Consider the following 22,352-nt stretch of genomic DNA (forward strand, 5'->3'; position numbering starts at 1 on the left):
ACTGATTAAAAGTCTGCTTAGCTGCAATAGGCTTCTTTCTATGACAGAGTTCTTTGTGTTGGTTTCTCTGAAAAATAAGTAATTTTAAATAAAACACACTGGAGAAGAAAACGAGGCTGATTGTGATAGTGAGCTATGGTAGGGGGTTGGTTGAAAATTTACTGTTTTTATGTATATGAAGGCAAAAATTACTCTGCCAGCATTATTTTCTTTCAGTTACTTAAAATAAATACATGAGGAACTTTTAAGGACCCCCTTCTGTCACTGTTAAATTTCTTGGCATAAAACTTCATCTGGGAGGCAATCTGCATGTCTGATTAATATTCTTTGAGTCTGCAAAGCCAAACTTACACCTGACATACCTGTTTTAAACAGACTTACTGATGGTTCTAGGTACTGGCTTAATTTTGTTTAGGCTGAGAAGGTAACACGTGCGGGTTTGTGAGGACACCCTGTGGCAGGTGTTTGTGCAGGGAGGTGCATCGGCCTTACCTGTGCACTCTGCTTTGGAAAACGAGGTGTTCTGACATCAGCTATTGCCTGTCAGTTACAGGTGACGAGGAAATGAGGCAACTCTTTCTGTCATGCTTATTTTTAAAAATCAATCAGGTTGCATACGTTGGTTTTGTTACCCAGTCTGTTGTGAAACGGGGGAAAGGTTCAAACTTAGTAATTCTGGGTCCACTGCTATTCTTGATGTTATTGATGAAGTGATTTCCTGAAAATGCTGAGGCAGTTGGATTGATTAAGGGAAAACAGCAGCCTGTGCTCTATGAAAAAGCACAAAAGATGAATGTGTGTTGTTGGAAAATGTGTGAGAATTATTTTCTGTTTATATTTGAGGCAAAGGTGACGTATGTCATATGGACAATGCCATATTACCCGAAAAATCAGTGTGATCACTCAAATCGTTTAGTACCTCTGGACCAAAAGTCTGTGGTGGAGGACTTACTGAAAAGTCATCTTCTGTAGGCAGGACTTGGACTTGGGTCAAATTTCTGTGTCCTGCTTGTATAGAAAGACCTAAATCCATTTTCTATTTATTAAGTCTTAAGTACACTTATGTAACTAAGGGTACTGTTGATGCTTTTGTATTTACAAAGTTAAGAAACGTCTGCGTTGGTTGAAACCTTATGTTGACAGCCTTTTTGTTTATGGGGTTTTGGGTGTGTTTTGGGGTTGGGTTTTCTTGTTCGGTTGATTTGGGTTTCTTTGCAAAATGCCTGATTGTTTCAGTGTGAAATCAGAAATGCCATATATTGTATTTCACGGTATCATTGACAGTCTTAGAAATGGTGAGATGTACTTGCCAATTCTTTGGATTCCTACTTATGTCTTCCTGTAAAAACAAACATTTGAATTGAATTAATTATATTTATTTTGACTACATATCCCTGTCTGTGGCAACGATCTCCCTCTTGAGGCACTGCTGAGCAGATCTCATGGTTTGAAGAGAACTCTGATGACATTTAAATTTGTCAGCGATTGTAGGTTCCTTTAATAATGTCACGTAAGGGAATGAAAAGGGGTTTCATGGTGGTTTGTGTCCACAGTGGAACGAATGAAAGGACACCAGCGGATGGCTTGAAAACATCCGTGGTTTAGATGCTTGTCTTCTTACGCTTGATCTTCAATTCCATCTGTAACTTTGCTTAAAGGATTGCCTGCAACCATGCATACTTTACAGCAAGCAGGCTAATTGTGTGAGCATGTACTTTATGTTTGGTGGGTTTTTTAAAAAGTACTATTAACATGAAGATGGGTTACTTAGATGTGTTACGTGATATTTTTCTGGCCTTTTGAAAAAGAAGAATGAAAAATGTGAATTATTTTTTAAAAATATGATCCAAGAGAATTAGAAAACCTTACCAGAAGGAGTTTCCACTTCCCACTTACTGCTCTCAAAGGAGTGTCAAATTCTGTTTGTCAAAAACTAAAACAGAAGTTAACTCGTATTTGTTCCATGTTAGAGTTTGCGCACGTAGCAAGGGAGCAAATCCATCTCTATTATGTGAAATCAAGTGTTCTCAAAAGCACATTTGTGAATACACTTTCTCTGTGGATCTAGTCTGAACACACCTCTTTGTTCTTAAAATGTTTTCTGCTCTGTGAAACTTGTGTCTGATTTTTGTGTTGTTTCTGCTTGTGTTGCCATGCTGCTGACAAAAACATGCACAGGGTCGCATCAGAAGGTACTGGCGAGCCTGGGAAACCGGAGGAGCACAGTGGGTTGCAGTTGCAACGTAATAGTGAGCGTTTGGGCAAGAAGTTTGAAGTTCTCCGGTTCACATATATGACACTACAGGGCCCAATGCAGCAGAGAAATGTGCAAGGTTTATATTCATTTTCATCCTTACTACAGGATGTCAGTATTACACAAGTTGTATTTCCTCTGTTTTTTATTTTATGGTGTTAATTATTAGCAATGGTTAAATCGTCTTTATATAGTAATGGTGCCCTCACAACTGTGAGGGTCTTCACGGTATCCAGGCATGCTATAGTCACACCAGTGGTTTGTGAACTAAACTAGCTGCCTTTGTTTGGGCAATGCGAGTGAGAATGAGGAAATTTAAAGCTCGTTTTAGTCTTGACTTAGCCGTAAGACAGAGCAACTTTAGAAGCTTCTCTTAATCTGAATTGTATCTCCTTGTTCTCTGAATATGGGGCATTAATTTGTTGGGTTTTTCTTAAAAAATTGTTTTCAGTTTTGACCTATTTAATCAGTACAAGAGATTAAAAGATCTAAAAAATCCAACATACATCTGGAAAGGTGTGGGTGGAATAGCAGCAGGAAGCTGGCAAATCTGCTCAGTCATCTTGAAACTTATCATCCATTCTGATAATAGAATGCAAGTGATTCTCGAGCATGGGTAGGACTGATTGTAATACACTTCTGTTAATGGAAAAAGTGATGAAGTATACAAGTGGGCAGGAATGTTTCCATTTTTATGTAGCAATGTTTCACAAAAGAACTTCAGATCAACCGCTTAAAACCCCCAAAATTAGTAATTTTAAATAGATGTGAATACATGTCAGTCAACAAGTTTTCTTTGGTTTGTGAAAACCAATGCTTGAACACAGCTCTGAGATAATTTATGGTGAATTATTTCCTACACTAAATAAAAGCACATAAGTACTGATGGGAGTTCCTGCACTTGTTCTTTGCCATTTCTGGGTCAGGTAAACTTTCAGGCATTTTCTTAGGAAGCAGAATGATGTGTAAAGAAGAGCAAGAAAGAGCAAGAAGAGCAAGAAAAGCAAGTTGTCCACATTCAGCACAGGGATGAGGAACTGTGGGTGGCATTTCTTTTCCAGTAAAGAGGGTCTTAAGGATACTTTTTCCTTAATAGAAACTTAGTTTGAAATTGAGAAAAATAGCCTTGTATGTTACAATGCTTCTTCCACTGGGCCCAAGACCTTTGAATTTTTGTCTCTGCATTTCGCACAGGCAATCTCATCTACTCTGCAAAGTGAAAACAAGGCTTCAGAGTAGGCTTGAGCATCGCAGGCTCCATGGCTTCTCTATTTCCCATCCCTCTTGCCAGCTGTAAAGTGCCTGTTGTTTAGTTACCAAGCATCTGCACTGTGCTGAGGAGAGGTAGGCTCAGTATATGTGATGAATTAGCACCATGCCTGTTGGTTCTCCAAAAAGAAAACAGGTATGAAATTTGCCTCTTAGCTTATTATTGAGTAAAATATTAAAAAGCAGTGTACGGTATTGCTCTAACCAGGGAGCAACATGCCCAATGAAGGAGCAATAAATATTTAGGTTTCCAAAGGTGTCCTTCTCAAGAATTAGCCAGTAAATCTGCATCACCTCAGTGTCCCACAACGGAGCAAAATGCACAAGTTACAGTCTGCATGAGGGTAAACTGCCCAGAGAAACGTTAGTATTAGTGTAACAGAGAGCTGAGTGCAGAAATAACCAGTACCTGGAGGGGGAAATGACGTAACGCATCAGAAACACAATGCTGCTGTTGTCAACATAAAAAATAAGGAGTAGGTTGGTTTAAGAGGATGACAAGTAGCTGGTAGGGATGTGTGACATGGGAGTGCAAGACGCTCTGGTTAAGGCTGTCTAGGTCTCCTGTCCATTTAAGAAATGGCAAATAGTTTTGGAAGGGGGATTTATGCTCTAGGGCACTGTGCTATAACAGAAGAGTCGTTAGTATTGAAGTGAATTGTTATGAGAGGTGCAGTTTAGAAGTAATATTATTTTCTTAACCTGAAGCCTGTCAGCAAATCCAATATGGTGTTGAAGAGCCGTATGTGGTATTCCAGCAGGCTGGCTTGATCTTACTAGGGATGTTTGCCTGAGTCTGTAGAAGTGCATGTGAGCACAGGGCTGGGAGCAACTGCCCGAGTTGGAAAGTCCAAATTCCACTGATATGTTGTGGTATCATGTTTTTCAAAAATATGTTAAGCCTCATCTTAAAAGTAGTTTAGGTTTTTTGTCCCTCTTATTCTAACTGGAAAGGATGTTTCAGAATCTCACCATTGTAAAAATTAGGAACCATCTTTTAATATCTACCTTACATTTATGTTTGTCCAGTTTATATATTTTTGTTTGTTTCTCATAGGACAATATTTTTTTTATCTCACATAGCCTTTCCTCTCTCTTAGGTTAAGTCCCCAATGTATTTATATCTCCTTTTGCCAGTCCTTAGATACAGGGTGTCCATTCCACAAAGATCCTTGAAGGAATTTTTCTCATTAATTGCAGTTTGACTTAATATTTTTTGAAACAGAGGGCTCACTCCTGAAGTCTGGCGTAGAGTGAAATGTCCCCTGTGCATTGTACAGTAGCACTAAGATCTTCCTCATTCTGCTGGGAAAATCTGTTCCGATACAATCTATGTTTTTTGGAAGGCTGCGTTAGACAGGCAATTCGGTGACATTCTGGTCGTACCTGTTCTCAGGTACTGTTGTGCTGGTTGTCTGGCACATGACACATACCTGACTGAGCCAGAACGTCTACTGCGGCACGCTCAGAAGACCAGCAGGCTATTACAACTGCCCACCATCCATCTGACGCCTCTAGAAAGCAGCCTGTAACATCTTGCTGTGATTACCACGCAGGGCTGCCTCTCCCATGCCATTTTGGGTGCGTGATCACCCACTGCAGAACCACAGCTTGTTGTTCATCTGCAAATGCATGGGTGTCTTTTCTGAATGCTGAACTTCTTTACCTCAGCCTTCAAGGTCACCTCATTCTTCCTATATTTAAGGCCTCCTTGCTTTAGTATTATCTTCCAGCTTGGTTTCATTAGCAGATTTCATCAGATAATTACAGATTTTTGTTAAACAAACAAACAAACAAACAGATCAGTGCTCCCTCCACCTTGGTACCTCCATTTCAGAGCTCCTAGTTGTCACCTCCTCTTTAGCATAATCCATCTTTGCCTTTCAGTGCCTTTAGGCATCCCATCTTCTCCAACGGCATAAACAGTTGCCCATTGGCATGGCATGGGAGGCTTTGCTCAGGTCTGGAGAGGTGAAGTCTATGGCATTTCCCTTTGGAAGCTTGGTTTTCTAAATGCAGGTACCAGGTGAACATGGCATAGGTACCTTTTATAAAACCAAGCTGCATTTCCCCACGCTTATTCCCATGTGGTTTTCCTTAAAATTTTGTTTTGAAGTCCTGCATGCTACAGAGACAAAAATCATGGTTCACATTTACCCAGAGCACTTTCTCCTTCCCTTCAGCCCTTCTTAAATACAAGTCCAAAGGTACTGTTCTGGTCACCCCAGGTTGGTTGAAAATCAAAACTAGGCTTGAAAACTAAAAACTTGTGATTTCAGACTGCTCTTTCTTTCAGACTCTGGGGATGGTTCCATTTTCCTTTGGGCTGAAGATTTGTATACCTCCAGCACTTGTATGCTGAATTTAAAAATCTGTCACTTTTGGGATTTGTTTTTTTTTCTCTGAAAGGTGTCATGTAGGTCACCTGCAAGCCTTAGACTTCCCACAGGAGTTAATGGATGGCAGTTGTACATCTGGGTTGTGCAGACTGGAGTATCAGAGTAGAGTCATGAGGCCCCCTGTGCATCTATCCAAGAGACCTGGGCAATTCAGCCTGCCCACCTGGCAGCCCCACTCCCACAGCTGCTCCCGAGCCCGGCTCTGGGGTCTGTGTGTCTGTCCACTCTCTGGGGGACACATCCCAGGGTTCACCGATTACAAACTGCCTCGATGGTATATTGACAAATGCAGCAAGCAATACAGAGTTACCAAAGTCATTATTTAATAGTTCACTATAAACGTATCGTCTCTTGTGCACTTTGTACCCGCCCAAACCAAATCAATGAATCATGTTTGGATCTGAAAATGCTGCGTCTTTCCTGAATGATCTACATGTTTTACAGTAGATACTTTGGACACTGAGTACACCATGCTCATGGTAGTGAGCTGAAAACAAGTTTAATAACTCAGTCTACCAGAAATCTTACAAACCATAAGGAAAACTTTATACAAGTTATATACAAACTGAAGATAAAATACTACTCCTAACTATTAGTCTGTGTTATAAATTACAAGATTTAAAGTATTTATATATCCTCTGGTAACTGTACAGGTTGTCTATGAACTGTCAGAATAATATAGATACATGTACAAGTATATGCAAATATGGTTAACATCACCTGCTTCTTCAGCTCTGTGGGTAGCTGCCAGCAAGGTATGAAGCAAGAAAATCTGTGTGATTTTAGCCTCCATCTATGTACACGCGTACATTTCTGTACATACAGAAACACATAAAGACTAACATGCCCATTCCAAAACTTGGAACATAACCATATCTAGTAAATCCTTCTTGAAGTATATAAAAGTATCCTCTGTCTTCATGCTCGTCACTGCATCTGCATTCATCTTCTGTAAGTGATGTTGTATTGCTGGAGGATATTATATTTAGAAAACTAAATCTAAAATTTTGTTTCTGTTGGAATCTGTAGGAAATAAAAAGAAATAAACTTCACCCTCTGTAAGGAATAACCAGGATAGGTGCCCTCTAGTGAGTGATAGTAAGAATTTGCTCCTCTAAACCTTTTGTGTGGGAAAAATGTGGTCTGACATTTTTTCCTTTATGGGGTTGCTGTGTGCTGGATCCTGCCCTTCTCTTTAAGTGTATGATGAAAAAACTGTGTCCCCCCGTTCTTATCCCTGCCTCCAGACCCCCCTTCGGCCTGAGACATTTAGAAAAACGCGACCAATACTGATGTCTCTGCCACACAGACGTGCTACCAGTGAGCTCCTCGTGGGGAACTGTGGTGGACAGGCGAGGAGACCAGGCGAGAGCCTCGTGAGATGGCCTTCGCCCACCTTCCCTCTGCAGACTCTCAGTGCACAAGGCAGGGCTTGCAAGCAGAGCCCCATGTGTCTCACTCCTGTAAGGCTTTGCTTTAAGTCAAATCCCATTAGTAAGCTCTCTGAATGCTTTCTGCTCTGGGCTGACACAAGAGCTCAGGGATGAAGATGCTTTTGTTATCCGACCTAGCAGTTCCTGTGAGTGGCTTTTGGGGCTGCGTTTCCTACAGTTGGAGTGCTGCTGCCAGAGACAGGAGTCTTACCGTGCACTCCCAGCTGCGCAGTCCATTGCTGGGGTTGATGATGTAGTTGTTGCTGCTACACTTCTCCTGCAATGGACACAAGAAATTGTGGGTTAGGAAATGGATTGCTTGTTTTTCCCTTTTTCACATAGAAGAAGGTCTTGCTTTTTAAATCTCTGGAACATGCTTGGGAAGTTGACCTGGAAGGAAGGAAGCTCTCACTTGTCAGCCCTTTATGCCCCCTGCCAGGTCTCCAGGTCAGTGCAGAAGAGCTGGGCCAGTTCAGCAAAGTGGAATTAGACAACGTCCAGGTGAGTAGAATTCTGGGTTTGGTACTTTTAAAGAGCTTTAACATATGTGGGGTCCTTTCATGCTGTTGATTTAAGAACGCTCCCAGAAAGGCCAACACCCAATTTGGATCTACTAATTTATCTGCACTACTTTGAAGGTAAACAGTCCTGGGAAGCCTACATGCGAGCAGCATCAAGTCTGCCTTGCAAGAGCTGCTGCAGTGTATGCAGCAATCCCCATGGATGGGTGACAAGAGAGGACCATCGATGGATGGGCTGGGATTTCACCCCTGCATCACGCTCTTCCCAAGGAGGTGGCTTCAAGTGAAGTCCATGGCCAGGCCAGTCTCCAGTGGGAACTATTCACTCCTTTTGCTAGTGGTTTGCCAGGCACCTGGGCCAGGGGCCACTCTTACTCTCCAAATTTATTGGACACCTGCTGAGATTTAATCATTAACTTTTAAAATATAGACATTGTATAGAGCACATGGCTAGCTATGCAGAGCACGCTTGGGTGCCTGTGAGTAATGTAAAGGCACTAAACTAGCAAAAGAGAACTGTAGTGTTACCTCAGCGAGCTTTAATTTGGGGGAGCTGGCTATGTCCTTCTTCAGCAAAATGTGTAAAACTGCATCGTGAATGGTGAGGAAAAACATGGATGGCTTGATCTCCTCGTCAAAAAATGCACACCTCTCCAGTCTGTCCAGGAAGCCCTCTGCGGGGGAACAAAAACAAAGCACAGAGTGACCTGCAGGCCTTGAAAATGAAGAAATAGTGTATCCACTGAGTGAACACAGGAATTTCTGGTATACAGCCCTGTTTTATTTATTAGAGCAGATGAAATCCTCTTTACTGATGTGGAGAGGATGGGATATAAACACCCATCAGTACATCTCTGCACAATGACAGGCAGAAGGGAATTGTAGCCCCATTTCTTATTTAATGCCTAACCCAGGCTGCCCAATATCGGGTCTCGCAGCCCAGAGCTGTACAGCACGGCGGTGGCGATAGGTGAAACGAGCCATTGTGTGTGGTCCCAGCCTGCTGGGGACAGCATGGGAGGGATGACGCCTCCACTCAGCCGGATCTGTTCGCTATCCAAGACTAGAAGGTAAAACTGGGGTGATCCTCTGCAGCTGCGCTCGGAGGTGGATTGGGAAGGCAGTGGGACAAGGCATCTGCAGTGATGCTGATGGAAAGGCAAGTACTCACCATGTGCCCCTGCAATGTAAATGTCAATGTCGATCCGGACAAATTCTTTTAAAGTCTGTTAAACCAGAAAGAAGGACCATTTAGATACTGCTATTTTTTCTGATAACAGCCATTATAGTGATTAGCCAGAGCAAATTTAAAAAACCCACTTTAAAATATTTAAGGTCTATGATGGCAGGCAGCTATAAACTCAAACTCCGCTGCACCTAGAGGCAGGGTGGTCTCTTCCCGCAGCAGTGGACTGAGATGACTGATTGTTTTGAAACGGGGCAGGATTAAATACATTTAGCCCACAGTGAAAAATATATTCTTTCATAAATTGTGTGGCTTTATTGTACCTACCTGACACATCATGAAACTAAGACTGCAAAAGGTTCTGGGGAGATTTTTACAACTGAATGTGAGCAGAACTGCAGTTCTCACCGACATGGCGGGTGTTTAGTTCCTATGGAAATAGATTTTCACACCCTATGTGGCTCTAGGTAGTTAACTTTAGCTATACTGCTCAAACTACTTTTTGAAAATGTTGTTCATACTGCTTTGTTCAAGGTCATCCTGGAAAGCAAGAGCAGGAGCAGAAAAGAAACTCCACTGCACCAACTCTCAGCGTGTTATTACAAGCCACGTTTCATATGGCAATTTCTGTAAAGCCTCCCATAATCTTACCAGGTGAAGAAAGGGTGCCACAGCCAACACTTTAATTCCAAGAAAAATTAGGTTGATTATTTAATCCATTTCCTAAATATTTTCTATGGAAAATGTACATTAAATTTCACATAAACTCAAAGGTTGCCACTGACTTTCCAGTCTATATAGGAATGCCTTTAAGAAGCAGACTAGAAACACATAATAGAATCACAGAATGGTTTGGGTTGGAAGGGGCCTTGAAAGGTCATCTAGCCCAACCCACTTGCCATGGGCAGGGACATCTTTCACTAGGTCAGGTTGCTCAAAGCCCCATCCAGTCTGACCTTTGAATATTTCCAATGATGGGGCATCCACAACTTCTCTGGGCAACTTGTTCCAGTGTTTCACCAACCTCATTGTAAAAAATATCGTCCTTATGTCTACTCTAAATCTATGCTCTTTCAGTTTAAACCCATTGTCCCTTGTCCTATCGCAACAGGCCCTGCTAAAAAAAATCTGCCCCCACCTTTCTTATAAGCCCCCTTAAAGTAATGAAAGACCTCAATAAGGTCTCCTCACAGCCTTCTCCAGGCTGAACAACCCCAACTCTCTCAAGCCTTTTGTCATAGGAAAGGTGCTCCAGCCCCCTGATCATCTTCATGGCTCTGCTCTGGACCCGCTCAACAGGTCCATGTCTTGTGCTGGGGCCCTAGAGCTGGATGCAGTGCTGCAGGTGGGGTCTCACCATGGCAGAGTAGAGGAGGAGAATCACCTCCCTTGGCCTGCTGGCCACGCTTCTTTTGGTGCAGCCCAGGCTACAAGTGGCTTTCTGGGCTGCAAGCATAGTTTTCCAGCTCACATCCAATTTTTCATCCACTGGTATCCCCAAGTCCTTCCCTTCAGGGCTGCTCTCAATCCCTTCATCCCTCATTCTGTACTGATACTGGAGATTGCCCTGACCCAGGTGCAGGACCTTGCACTTGGCCTTGTTGACCTTCATGAAATTCACATAAGCCCACTCCTCAAGCCTGCCAAGGTCCTTCTGGGTGCTATCCCTTCCCTCAGGCATATCCCTGAAGTGTAACTACATTAATATGTTTTTCTTTCACATGATCACTCTTTGCCTTGTGAATTAGGATTACCTTTTGGAGGATTCTCATGGCGGAAAAATCAAGGAAGGACACTGCTGAGAAATCCAGAATAATGCTATGGATGTCAACCCTGGGTACAGTGATGCCAGGGGGGAGGTCAGAATTCCAGTTGATCTGAATAGGCAAGTCTGTCATGTTGGTGGGCTGGTCCAGCTCCTCTATCCTGTCGTTTTCTAATTCTTCATCTGACTCATGTGGATTGTTAACCATGCAAATCAATCCTTTCTGTGTTGACATAGAAAAGTGTCATAATTAGTCCTTCTTTTTAAGACCCTTCGAGGGTAGTAGTGCATCTTGCATAAGGGCCATGGTAGTGGCAATGCAAAGCTGATGTACACATGAGATGGAGCAGGACCCACCTGCACTTTACACTATGAAAATCTCTGCCTCTCCCTCATCTGGAGGAAATTGGAAATGTTGGCTTTCCTCTCATCGATCATTTAATCATCATCACCATAATCAGTTAATGATGGCCTTTTGTTGTTCCCTGAAGGCAACAAAAAGCATGCAGGATTTGGGCTGAGAGAAAACCAGCTATATCCTACCGTTAATGCAGCACGAACATCACCTCTGTGGGATCTATTCTAGCCATTTGATGCCAAACAAAGCTGCAGCGGGGACATGCAAGCTCTGCCTGTGGTAAAGCTCTAGGTCTCTTACTGTGAGAGCCATTTAAAATCTTACTTTTGAAACATCTTTGTCATGAAGTGGCAACTTGGGAAATAGCATATCTAATCAGGACACGAGGCTGTGAGGCAGTTCGCTGCCACTTCAAACCAGGGAGCTGGTTGCTTAACCCTTCTGGGTGGGGTTGCCTTACATACAGGTGTCACTTGCAGCTCTCCTTTCTTCAGCTTCTTTCTGATCTTCCTTAGAGCTTTATTGCGTTTCCTCAGGACTCTCAGTGGGTTGAAGCCAACCTGCAGAAACAGCACTTTGAATAATTAAAAAATCCCAAAGCCAGTGACACCAGGGGAAGGACACAGAATAACATGTGGCTTTTCTTCACAGTCTTGATGAGCATGGCTTGGACTTGATGTTGTCTACCACTTTTCACCAGGGGGTGAAAGAGCAAAGGCTTTTTTTCCTGGTTGGGAAGAAGTGTACAGGTATGACTACTAATGAGGCAGGTCCATCTGTGCTAGCTTTAGGACACCAGAATGGACAGCATTATAGCAGTGACAGTGCTGTAGCACAGGCCAGAAACTCCAGCAGGCTGGTACAGAGCTGTCTAGCCCACAGCTTCCCCTACTCAGCTTCATTATTAGACAGCCACCCACGCTACTGCGACCAGAGGGCTCACAGGTTGTATCATCTGCTCTGTGCCACCTGGCTGCAGCGTGGGTCCTATACTCATCATTCTGTTTTCCTGAAGAAGAAAACCAAAGGTAATCATCCTGGCTGCATATGTCTCTTGAACCTGTTGGCTGGTTTTAGCAAAGTAAGATGGCAGGTAAATTAGGCTGATAAGAGTTACAAAAATGCTAAATTCCTGTGAGCCTTCTAACTCATCTGCCTCCTGGGTGGAGGAGAGAGGTGTCAGAAGTACCTTTATTTGTAAAGAGAGAAAGTGGTGTGAGCATCTGTACTCACAGAAACGAACACTTCAGGCTCTTCTGAGGTGAAAACCAAGCACGTGCAGACCCAGACGTGCTGGATTCCCTGGTTCCTCTGCCAGTTTCACTCCCTCACGTGAACATGAACTGCTCGTTACCAATGCCCAGGGTAGCTTATTGACTCCCCCTTAAGAGCGGATGGAAGGGGAGGTTATGGGTGCAGGTTCGTTTCAGTTTGGGGATGGGGAGCCTCTCTGGCACAGTGAGGACTCAGGGGTCCTGGCTCTCCGTGCTAGTTACAGAAAGACTGGATGCCTTTGCCCAATTTGTCATGGAAAAAATTAAGACCTGTTTGACAGTGTGATTTCATTCAGCTTTTCTTCTGACTGTTGAGGTTACATTCTCTGGGGCAAGATGCATAAACTAGCATTTATTGGGTGTAAATAATATAAATGCTAATAAAATAAAATAATGTTCCTTTATATTATCTGTTTGCAGTACTTTTTTTTCTAAATGACTTAAAATATACGTATGTACATTGTTATGGTATAAGTTCAGCACGAGTTGGGCTGTTCTCTTTCTCAGAGGTATGTGCGTATATATGGGATTGCAGTAGCAGAAACAATATTTTAATAATTTGTGAAAAATTAATCTTTGAACAGTGGACTGACTGCCTATCTAGTAATTATTGGGAAATTGTATTCACCCTTAATGTGTCATGCAATTCATATGTTCAGAATGACAGCCCCAGACACTTACAGCGGTGATGAGTTTCTCTCTGAAGAATTCAATATTAGCGAAGAAGATAGGAGATGAGCATCTGAAAATCTTTACTCCCTCTGGCTCATAGATCTGTGCAATGAAGTGAAAGTGTCAGTACAGATATCTGCTGTTGAAACACAAATGCAGCAGGTAATAAAAGAAAGATTTCTTACGTCAGTGTAATCCTTCCTGTTTCTGTAGATGTTGCTTCTCCCAACATTAGCCAAAACAGTGCAGCTTGGGCTGCAAACAAACATACACAAAAAATTATTTTTACCCCGTACCGAAACCTGGCAGAAGGGAAGGTTCAGAGAAAGCAACCTCAGCTGTGGTGGCAGACTGAAGTGGGACCCCACACCCAAGGGTTTACACCTGTAAATTATTTTTCCATACACAGTTGCTGGACTGACTGAGCCGTGGGGCTGTTGGCCTTCTCTGTACGGGGGGACTTAATTTATAACAGGGGGCCCTGAGATGTCATTGCGTCCAACCATTACTCACATCTGGGAGCGGATCACCACAGTCAGCAGCTGGAATGCCACAGCGGTTGCTAGCCCAATATCCAGGCCAAGAAAAACGGCAGCTAAGAAAGTCACCATCCATATAACCTGCAATGAGCAGGTAGATGGCAGCAGTTATTAGCATGTCAAGGACCTGGGTCGTGAGCCCAGGGTGCGAGCAGCAACAGATCTCAGATCTCAGATCCAGGCTTCCCATTTGCCTTTGGTGAGGGCTTTCATGTTTCCTAGTTTTTTTCTTGTAAAACGGCCAGACTCACCAACTAGCACTAGGGAATGTTCTAGGGATAACAATTTCTATACAAAAAAGGCTTAGAATAATAGAAGTGTGGGTATTCTATAGGTGGTTCACTAAATGCCCAATAAAAACCCAGCAGAAAGGCACACTTACAAGTAAATCAGGATCCAGGTAAAGCTGAGAGTTGTAAATGTGCTTTGGGTATCACAACAGGCAAATGTAGGTGCTGTGAATGCCTGTGACTGATAAGCACAAACAAGTGCTTATACTGAGTATTTTTTTAATCACAGGTCTCAAAGTATTTTCATGTGGTAAATAACTGTTTGGTTGCTGGGAAAACTGAGGCCTGGAACTACCTTGGAACACAAGGAATTGGCTGATGAGGAAGCCATGAGCCTAAATTTTCTGAGTGTTAGAGGTAAGCAGCCCTGCCCTCCAGCTGCAAGCTCTGCCTTTTCGAGTAAACCCTTCAAGCCATGGCCATCACTTTATTTTTTGCTGTGTAACCTCCACCTAACGTTCTGTGTGAGTGTGACAAAGCCTCCCTGAATGTGTAGCCAGTGCAGTGGCTATTTAGGCATTTTCTGTAACTTCTTTCTAGATTTGATTTTTGTAATGAACTGTATTTTAAAAGTTTTTGATGAAATAGATGAAAATTAACATCACCAAGAGAAGTTAGGAGAGAGAATCAATTCAAAATAGGTGGGTCAAAATGGAAAACATGAGCAAGGGGCGTAAGAGTGAAAAAGGCATGCCACTATTGTACTTTCCATTTAGTGAAGTAAGGCAGGTATAAAACTAAAGATAACCTGTAATCAATTTGCATAATAGATGGCTTTCCCAGACTGCTTTATTCCTGAATGCTTGTGAGACTCAACTTACACAGTCATACTTGTCCTTTCTCCATAGGATGCCTACTTCCTTGAACTGCATGAGCATTCCTTTCAAGTTGCCAAGAGCCAAAGATGCTAGGACAGACTGTTAAAAAGACCAAAAAACATACTGAATTTTAAAGCAAGCAAAGCAGATGTTGAACATATTAACACTTAGAATAGGGCCAAATGCAGCTGAAAGGCCAGGCAACTCAGCATGGTGTGTTGCTGCTGTGAGTTGGGATGCCCCATCCATCACACTGGAACCTCTCTAGCTGTGGTGCAGTGCAGCTGACTGACTTGAAGCTGCAAATCCCACTTATTTTTGGCACCTAAAAGCTGGTATTTTGATGTTTGGTGTTTGGGCACTTGCGTTCCCTTTGAGGGACCAGATGTATTGGTCCTCTCTGTCATGATCTGGGAAAAAGAACCAAGCTTTGCAAAATCCTGTTTGGCTCCCATTGAAGCCTATGGACACTCCCAGTGACTCCTAGAGCAGCCCTGTCTTTGGCAAGCAGGAGGAAGTGCTAGGTGAAACCAGTGAATACCTTCTGTAATGGTGCCAGGAGAAACCCAATGGCCAAGATCACGATCAAGACAATGCCAGCTGAGATAATGCCAGCAATCTGCATGAGAGAACAATTCCACCATGAATAAATGCCCAAATGCCCAAATGCCATCCGGCAAAAAAGAGAGCTTTCTTGCACTAAATGCCATCGTAATCTGTTTTCTATACCTGTGTTTTGCCTCCTGTGCTCTCCTGCACACCTGATCTTGACAGAGCAGTGCTGGAGGCAAATCCTTTGAATGATCCACCAACTATATTACCCAGCCCAAAAGCAATTAGTTCCTGAAATAAAAACAAAAGAGATTCTTCTTAAAAGCTAGTTCATGACAGTTATTCAAAAGGCAAAGTATTCCTAAAATTACTTATTTCCCATTGACGAATGCACTGTATTGACTTCCGTGTTATCCACCTACCTGGTTGCCATCTACTGGGTAGTCATACTTGATGGAATACACTTTAGCCACGGAGAAGGCTACTGCAAACCCAACAATTGCAATGGAAATGCTGTCGCCAATACACTTTTGGAGGACACCTACATCAGGTGCAACAGGCGCTTGAAATCTGAAAGACAAAAATCTCTACTCATTAAGGATATGCCCAAGGAGACAAGTTGTCAAGCAAGGCAGCAAGGTAGTGATCCAGCTCATACTGTCTTAGCTGAGCCCTTTGGTGAGGTGCAACACATAATTGCAGATCTGAACCCTGTAAAACTTTGGGGAATCACTGATCAGGGTAGGGGCTCTGCTTATGTGTGCTAGGCTCAGTTTGCATCTCAGCAGGTTCATTTCTTGGCCAGGACTAGCTACAGCTTATTTTGTCTGAGGTACGTTCTGCCTTCCAGTTATGCCTGGATGTAAGATCTGACGTGGCTCTGGGGCTCTTGTACAGGCAATTTGCACACAGAAGGATTTCATTTAACTGTGACCAAAAAAAAAAACCCAACAACCAAACCTGCATGATTCCAATGAAGTACTTCAGATAGCTAAACAAATATTTACTAACGCAAGTAATATTGACTAGTCTCTCAGGCTATCTGCTAGATTGCTTTAGCTTTACCATTTCCTGCTCCTTTGATCAGGGACTTTTGCATGTCCTAGGGAGTATTCCTCTCTGGCTTCCCCCCTGATCTGGTGACCTGAAGTCTGAAGAATGGAGACTCTTGACCAGAAGTAGCTATTCCTCTGCAGACTTCATCCACTAACACCTCCAGGGCTACGAGAGGTAACTGAGGGTGCCCCGGTGAGTAATTGGCTGCAGTCTGCTGTCCTAGTTAGTAAATGTCTTTCTTCCACTTTTTAACTTAATGTGTCCCTATTAATTCTTTAGGCCAAAGTTCTGGCATATACTCTACATATGAATATATATTCTCTGTATGGATATACTCCTGGAGCAGCAGACATTGAGGGTGGTGGCTGGTCGCAGGGGACCAGGCGGGAGGACTGTATGGTGTCATGGTGGCTTCCCAGGGCTGGTGGTGGCTGCTAAACCATGTGTGTACTTCGAGGGAAATGAAAGGGTTCAGGAGTGAGTAGCTCAGTAAAAGGGACAAATATTAACCTCCTGCTCAACAGCTGCCTTAGAAAATGAATCACGCATTTATTTCATGTCACAGTGTATTCTTTGTTGTGTAGGTGTAACTTGTCTACTGAAAGTGTGCCCTCATATTGTTCAGAGTGAAATGTTTATTCACCTACCGAAAGAAGATGAAGCAGATGATTTTAACCAAAAAACAGAGCTGAACCATTTTAGCACTGACAAACTGGAGAGAACATTTTGCTCCACTGGTGAATGTTAAGCAAATCACTTACCCTTCCTCTAGTTTTCCAACAACAGCTACATTAAACTTTTCTTCAAAGTTAATGAAATAGGAAATCAGTGCTGCCAATACTGTCTGAAAGAGAATAAACCCATTTCCATTAGGCAGATTCAAGCAAGAGTATGAAGAAACTATTAAAAAACCTTTCCATCCCTCTCCCACATGCCCTCCAGTCTTGTCACTAGCTGCAGGTTTATGCCCCAGTCTGCACATCTGTTTACTGTTCAGATGTCATTCCTGAACCACCTTACAGGTATGGGTTTACATTTATAAATCACATGAAGAATGTATCAGGATATCTCACTAAGAACAGAGAGCATCCCACCTAAAATGAGGTCTTTTCTAACAAGGTGCTGTAATAACTCTGGGGGAAGACAAGCACCACCTGCATCTATAGCAACATCCTCCAGGACTTTAGGAGTTTGCTGCCTATGTGAGGCTTCCCCCACCCCAATGCTGCTTGGGGAGCGGGGGGTAAAACCCTCTGCTGCTGGAAGGCAAAACTGTCTTGTGCTCAGCCACAGATAGCCAGGACTTCAGAGGCTGCTTGCAAGCGTGGTGCAGAGGGGCCCCAGCTATGAGATCAAAGCTGGCTGCTGTTAGAGCCAGTTTCATCCAAGGAAAAACTTTGTAGTTTATAACATCTTACTCACTACAGATATACTCAGCTAAGAACAGCCAAGTAGGGGTAAAACATCTCACAACAGCCCATGAACGCTGTCAATTTTTCCTTAAACATAAAATGATAACTCATCATTTAATGCAGAACAGGAGAAGAAATAGTTAAAAGGTTGCTTCCTGTGTCACTACAGTGATAGAGCAATGCAAAATCAGAGAAGTGCCCTTACCACAAGGAGTTCAATCGGGATGGGAGCTGGCAACTTTGCTTTATATCGATCGTTCATTTCTTTCACCACGAACACAATAAGCAAGACAAGAAGGGATGTGATAAGGTCAGCGATGTTTGTTTTAGTGATCTGGCTGAAAACGCTCTCCAGAGTCTGCAAAATCAGGAAGAAACACATGGTGCTTTAGAAATAGTAGCACCCTTGCACAGTAGCACTATATCTTCCAGAAGGGCCTGTATCTAAATTGCTCTCAGAATTATGACAGTTGGGTGGGAGCAACATGTATGTGTGTGATAGGTAACGTGAGCAATGGGAATTACTAAGCAGGTGCCTCTTTCCACTTCTTACTGTCCTGCTCCTTCCTTCTTTCTCATCCAACAGCTCTCACGGAGTCATATCCACCTTAAATACATACAATATCTGTACAGTAAAAATGAATAGTTAAATGCTTGAGGCAAAGTTGAAAACTTAATTAAAATATGCTAACACACAACAGAAGATATTAACTAATTAGCCCAACAGGGTGTAACCTGGTGTTTGGTAATAAATTTAAAGATTGGCCATACACTAATAACACATCTCATATTTTTCTCTTGCATTTTCTCCTGCGTTTTCTCCTGCTTGGCTGTTTTTATGCCAGTTCTGTTATTACTGCCTTGTGATATATGGTCAGATATACATGACAGGTTTCAATAGCGTTATCAGATAATGAACACCTAGCACTTACATAGATGATGCCAAACGGTTTATTAAAGCCAGGGACAGGTAGCTGAAGCATGAATTTCAGCTGAGATACCACAACATGGATAGCCGCAGCAGTCGTGAAACCGCTGATTAATGATTGTGATAGATAAATAACGATGAATCCAAACTGGACAATTCCCAGAAGCAACTGAAATGCAAAATGACCATATGTCAGTGGGATTCGTTTGTGCTTGTAAGCAAGCTCTGCAACAAAGAGAACCATATTTAGTTGAAACAATGATTTTCACCTAAACCCACGCACCCAGTGCTTATGGAAAATACTATCACTTGATTTACAATGAAAGCTGAGATTTAGCAACAAGGGACATAAGACTAATAAGAGTAATTGCTACAGCAGTTAAAACCTATTCTTATTTTGTAGCTAAAATAAACCTCCTTAGCCTTAGGGTTTTTGGTACCCATCTTTTTACATGATACCAGTGTTTCATGAAGTACAAACATTTTAATATATCAGGAAGGAAGGAACTGTAGGAATTCTGTATTAGGAAGGAAGGAGGATTTTTTTTTTTTTCTGAAAAGAAAAATCCAAATACTTTACTATTATAGTGTAGAGCTTTTATTTACCTTGATGTGTCTACATCATTCACATTACTCTCACAGCTACTTTTTTCCTATGCAGCAAATTGGGTTTTGCTGTGGGTGGGGTGCAGCTGTGTGGGCTGTAGGCTCAGGTCTGGGTGAAACCAGGAACTTCACAGCATGAATCAGTACCTAGTCACTGGAGGCGGGCGGATGTCTCCTAATCAGTGGGCCAAGGTCAGTTACGTGGGAAGCTAATTACTATGTTGACTACACCAAAGGAAACCAAAGGGGAAGGTCAGACCACCATCCATCTATTCATATACGTGCATACAGATGTGTGCAAGCACGCACGCATGTGTTAACCAACCTGAAAAATCCCAGAAAGGAAGGTTACAGATGCAGCTACCATGACCCTCTCTTCGTTTATTGCTGAGATATTCGTGGAAGTACCATTTCCAGCACTGTCATCGGGGACCAGCCTGACGACGGCTCCTCCCACCATCAAGCTCAGGACAGGAAAGGGACCTGAGGAGCACAAGGCATTTGTTAGACCTGAGGGGGCAGCGTGTACTTTTTCATCTGTGATGGGGGTGGCCAGTGTGCCTGAACTTACCCACTGAGATATGTCTAGATGTGCCAAAGACAAAATAGACCAGAACAGGGAAAAATGCTGCATAGAGTCCATAAGCAGGGGGAACATTCACCAGCAATGCAAAGGCAAGACCTGGAAGGACAGAGACGCAGGGAAGGTGATGGATGTGTTACAGGCTGAAGTCAGCAGCCCCTTTGCAGCTCCTTGCGGGTGTGCACGCATTTCCCAGCGGTACCTTGCAGGACAGCCACAAGCCCCGTGTTGATGCCAGAGACGATGTCGCTGAGGATCCACTCCCTGAAGCGGTATGCTGGCAGCCATGAGATGACAGGAAACAAACCCAAGGCAATATTTTTTACCCTTTGTGGGGAGCAGCTGTAAAGACACAAGAGGACAGAGCTCTGTCAGGGAAAAGTTCGGCTGAGACACAGCCTGTCTTTGGAGGGGAGATGAAGGGGGAATGATTCAGGTTCAGGCTGACAGAGTTCAAAATCTTACACAGACTCAGCACTGATCAACCTGCTGTGCCAGCCAAGGAGGACCCAGTGGCCTTCAGAGGTCCCTTCGAACCAAAATTGAATCACAGAATCATAGAAAATTTTGTGTTTGAAGGGACCTTGAAAGGTCATCCAGTTCAAGCCCCCTGCAATGAGCAGGAACATATTCAACTAGGTCAGGTCGCTCAGAGCCCCGTCCAACCTGACCTTGAATGTTTCCAGGGATGGGGCATCTGCCACCTCTCTGGGCAACCTGTGCCAGTGTTTCACCACCCTCACTGTAGAAAATGTCTTCCTTATATCTAGTCTGAATCTACCCTCCTTTAGTTTAAAACCATGACCCTTAGTCCTTTTGCCACAGGCCCTACTAAAAAGTCTGCCCCCATTGTTCTTATAAGCCCCCTTTAAGTATTCAAAGGCCGCAATAAGGTGTGCCCAGAGCCTGTGCTGCCAAGTGCCCAGGAAAAGGGAAGCTTCCTGGGATACAACTGTAGGAAGACTTCTAAGAGTAATAGGAGCTAAAATTCTTTAGAAAAATCTGACATTGCATCTGGTTAATGAGTTTTCATTTGTTCTGTTGGAATCTGAGATGGAATTTGTCAGGATGGAGTTCATGCTGTCTGAAAGTGTCAGTTCAGGCTGTTTCTTAGATCCATATTTAAAGAAAAAATAAAAAATCTCCTTACCGGAAATATAGTTTCACATGATCCCAAAAGGTTTTATGGTATCTGTGCAATTTCTCATGCTCTTCATTGAACAATTTCTCTGAGTATACAGATCTGGCTACAACATACTGGTTGCCCACAGGTTCTACCATTTCTTCTGAAGTGTCAGGAGAGGATGGCGACTCGTGTGCTCTTCTCTCTGGCTTTAGTCACTTAAAAACCTGAAATGAAGAACAGGCTTAGCTCCTTATGTACCATGGGGCAGGTAGCCATAGCATAGATGAGTGAACTCCAAACTGAGCGTTACCACCTTTGAAGAGCAAAAGAGAGATTGTTGAGACACCTGCTTCACTTTGCCAAAGTGATCTCCTGCCTCTATCCACCTCCCACTGCAGGGCAGTGTTTTGCTGGAGCATGAAGTATTTCTTTCTAAAGATGCAGCCAAAAAGTGGACAAGATGGATTTTTAGTTAATTTATCTCCAAGTCAGCTGTCTACAACCAAAAACCACCTCCTTCAAGGGAGACTAATTCCTTAAAGAACAAACAAATGGATCCCAAGCAGTTTCCCTTTGTGGCACCGCAGGGAGGGCTGGGAGGTCGCTGGAACCCACTGACACATGAGGGGAAGGTCAGAGCCAAGGCAGGCCTCAGCCATCCTCTCTTGGACTCAGACACAGCACTGAACCTTTTGGTCTGGGTCTGTGTGATGAGGAGGTTAGGATCAGTAGTAAAAAAGCACGGTATTGCTGCTTGTAAAGTTATTTGTAAGACTTATTTCCACAGGTCGTCTGGACTGCTTCTCTGTTTCACGGTCACAAGCATTTGTTGCAATGTCTGACATAAACACTATTTTCTGCCATGTCACAACCCATATTCACATGTTTGTGCTGAACAGAAAATGTCCTTGGTCACTCCAGAAATGAACCTCGAAGTCTGCATTACACATGAGAAGATTCAAGATTCGTTTCAGTCGATAACACCGGGTATTTTGCAGTAATGAATTGATGCCATCACTGTGCTGCGCACTGTGCTGTTAGGTTTCTCTCAATGCCTCACATTCTTCCCACATTAAATTCATCTAAATAAATGTATTATCTAAAAATATTTCTCTCTGTTGTAGCCACCATTAAATATTTAATATAGTACTAGTCCTAGACAGGAGCTGTAGGACTTGATCTTCATAGTCACAGTTGGACTAGATGATCACTGTAGGTCCCTTCCAACTGGACTATTCTATTCTATTCTATTCTATTCTATTCTATTCTGTTTTCTTTTGACTCAGTGGTGAAGGAGTACTGTAGGATGCA

At 43.0% G+C, this 22,352-nt stretch overlaps 1 protein-coding gene across 1 annotated transcript; it reads right to left on the reverse strand.

Annotated features, from left to right (window-relative positions):
• Nucleotides 1-6,921: 6,921 nt before the first annotated feature.
• SLC26A3 (solute carrier family 26 member 3) lies at nt 6,922-21,196 on the reverse strand. The gene is made up of 20 exons (XM_009502948.2): nt 21,066-21,196; nt 20,118-20,257; nt 19,904-20,014; nt 19,658-19,815; nt 18,731-18,895; nt 18,004-18,156; nt 17,148-17,230; nt 15,753-15,900; nt 15,508-15,621; nt 15,320-15,397; nt 14,782-14,877; nt 13,645-13,751; nt 13,317-13,386; nt 13,141-13,233; nt 11,650-11,745; nt 10,817-11,050; nt 9,048-9,102; nt 8,405-8,550; nt 7,567-7,632; nt 6,922-6,945 (listed from the first exon to the last, which is right to left on the reverse strand). Exons 1-20 carry the CDS (start codon nt 21,194-21,196, stop codon nt 6,922-6,924), a joined length of 2,268 nt encoding a protein of 755 aa, XP_009501243.1.
• Nucleotides 21,197-22,352: the final 1,156 nt, after the last annotated feature.

The sequence above is a fragment of the Phalacrocorax carbo genome, chromosome 1 (assembly GCF_963921805.1).
Source record: "Phalacrocorax carbo chromosome 1, bPhaCar2.1, whole genome shotgun sequence".
Classification (NCBI taxonomy): Eukaryota; Metazoa; Chordata; class Aves; order Suliformes; family Phalacrocoracidae; genus Phalacrocorax; species Phalacrocorax carbo.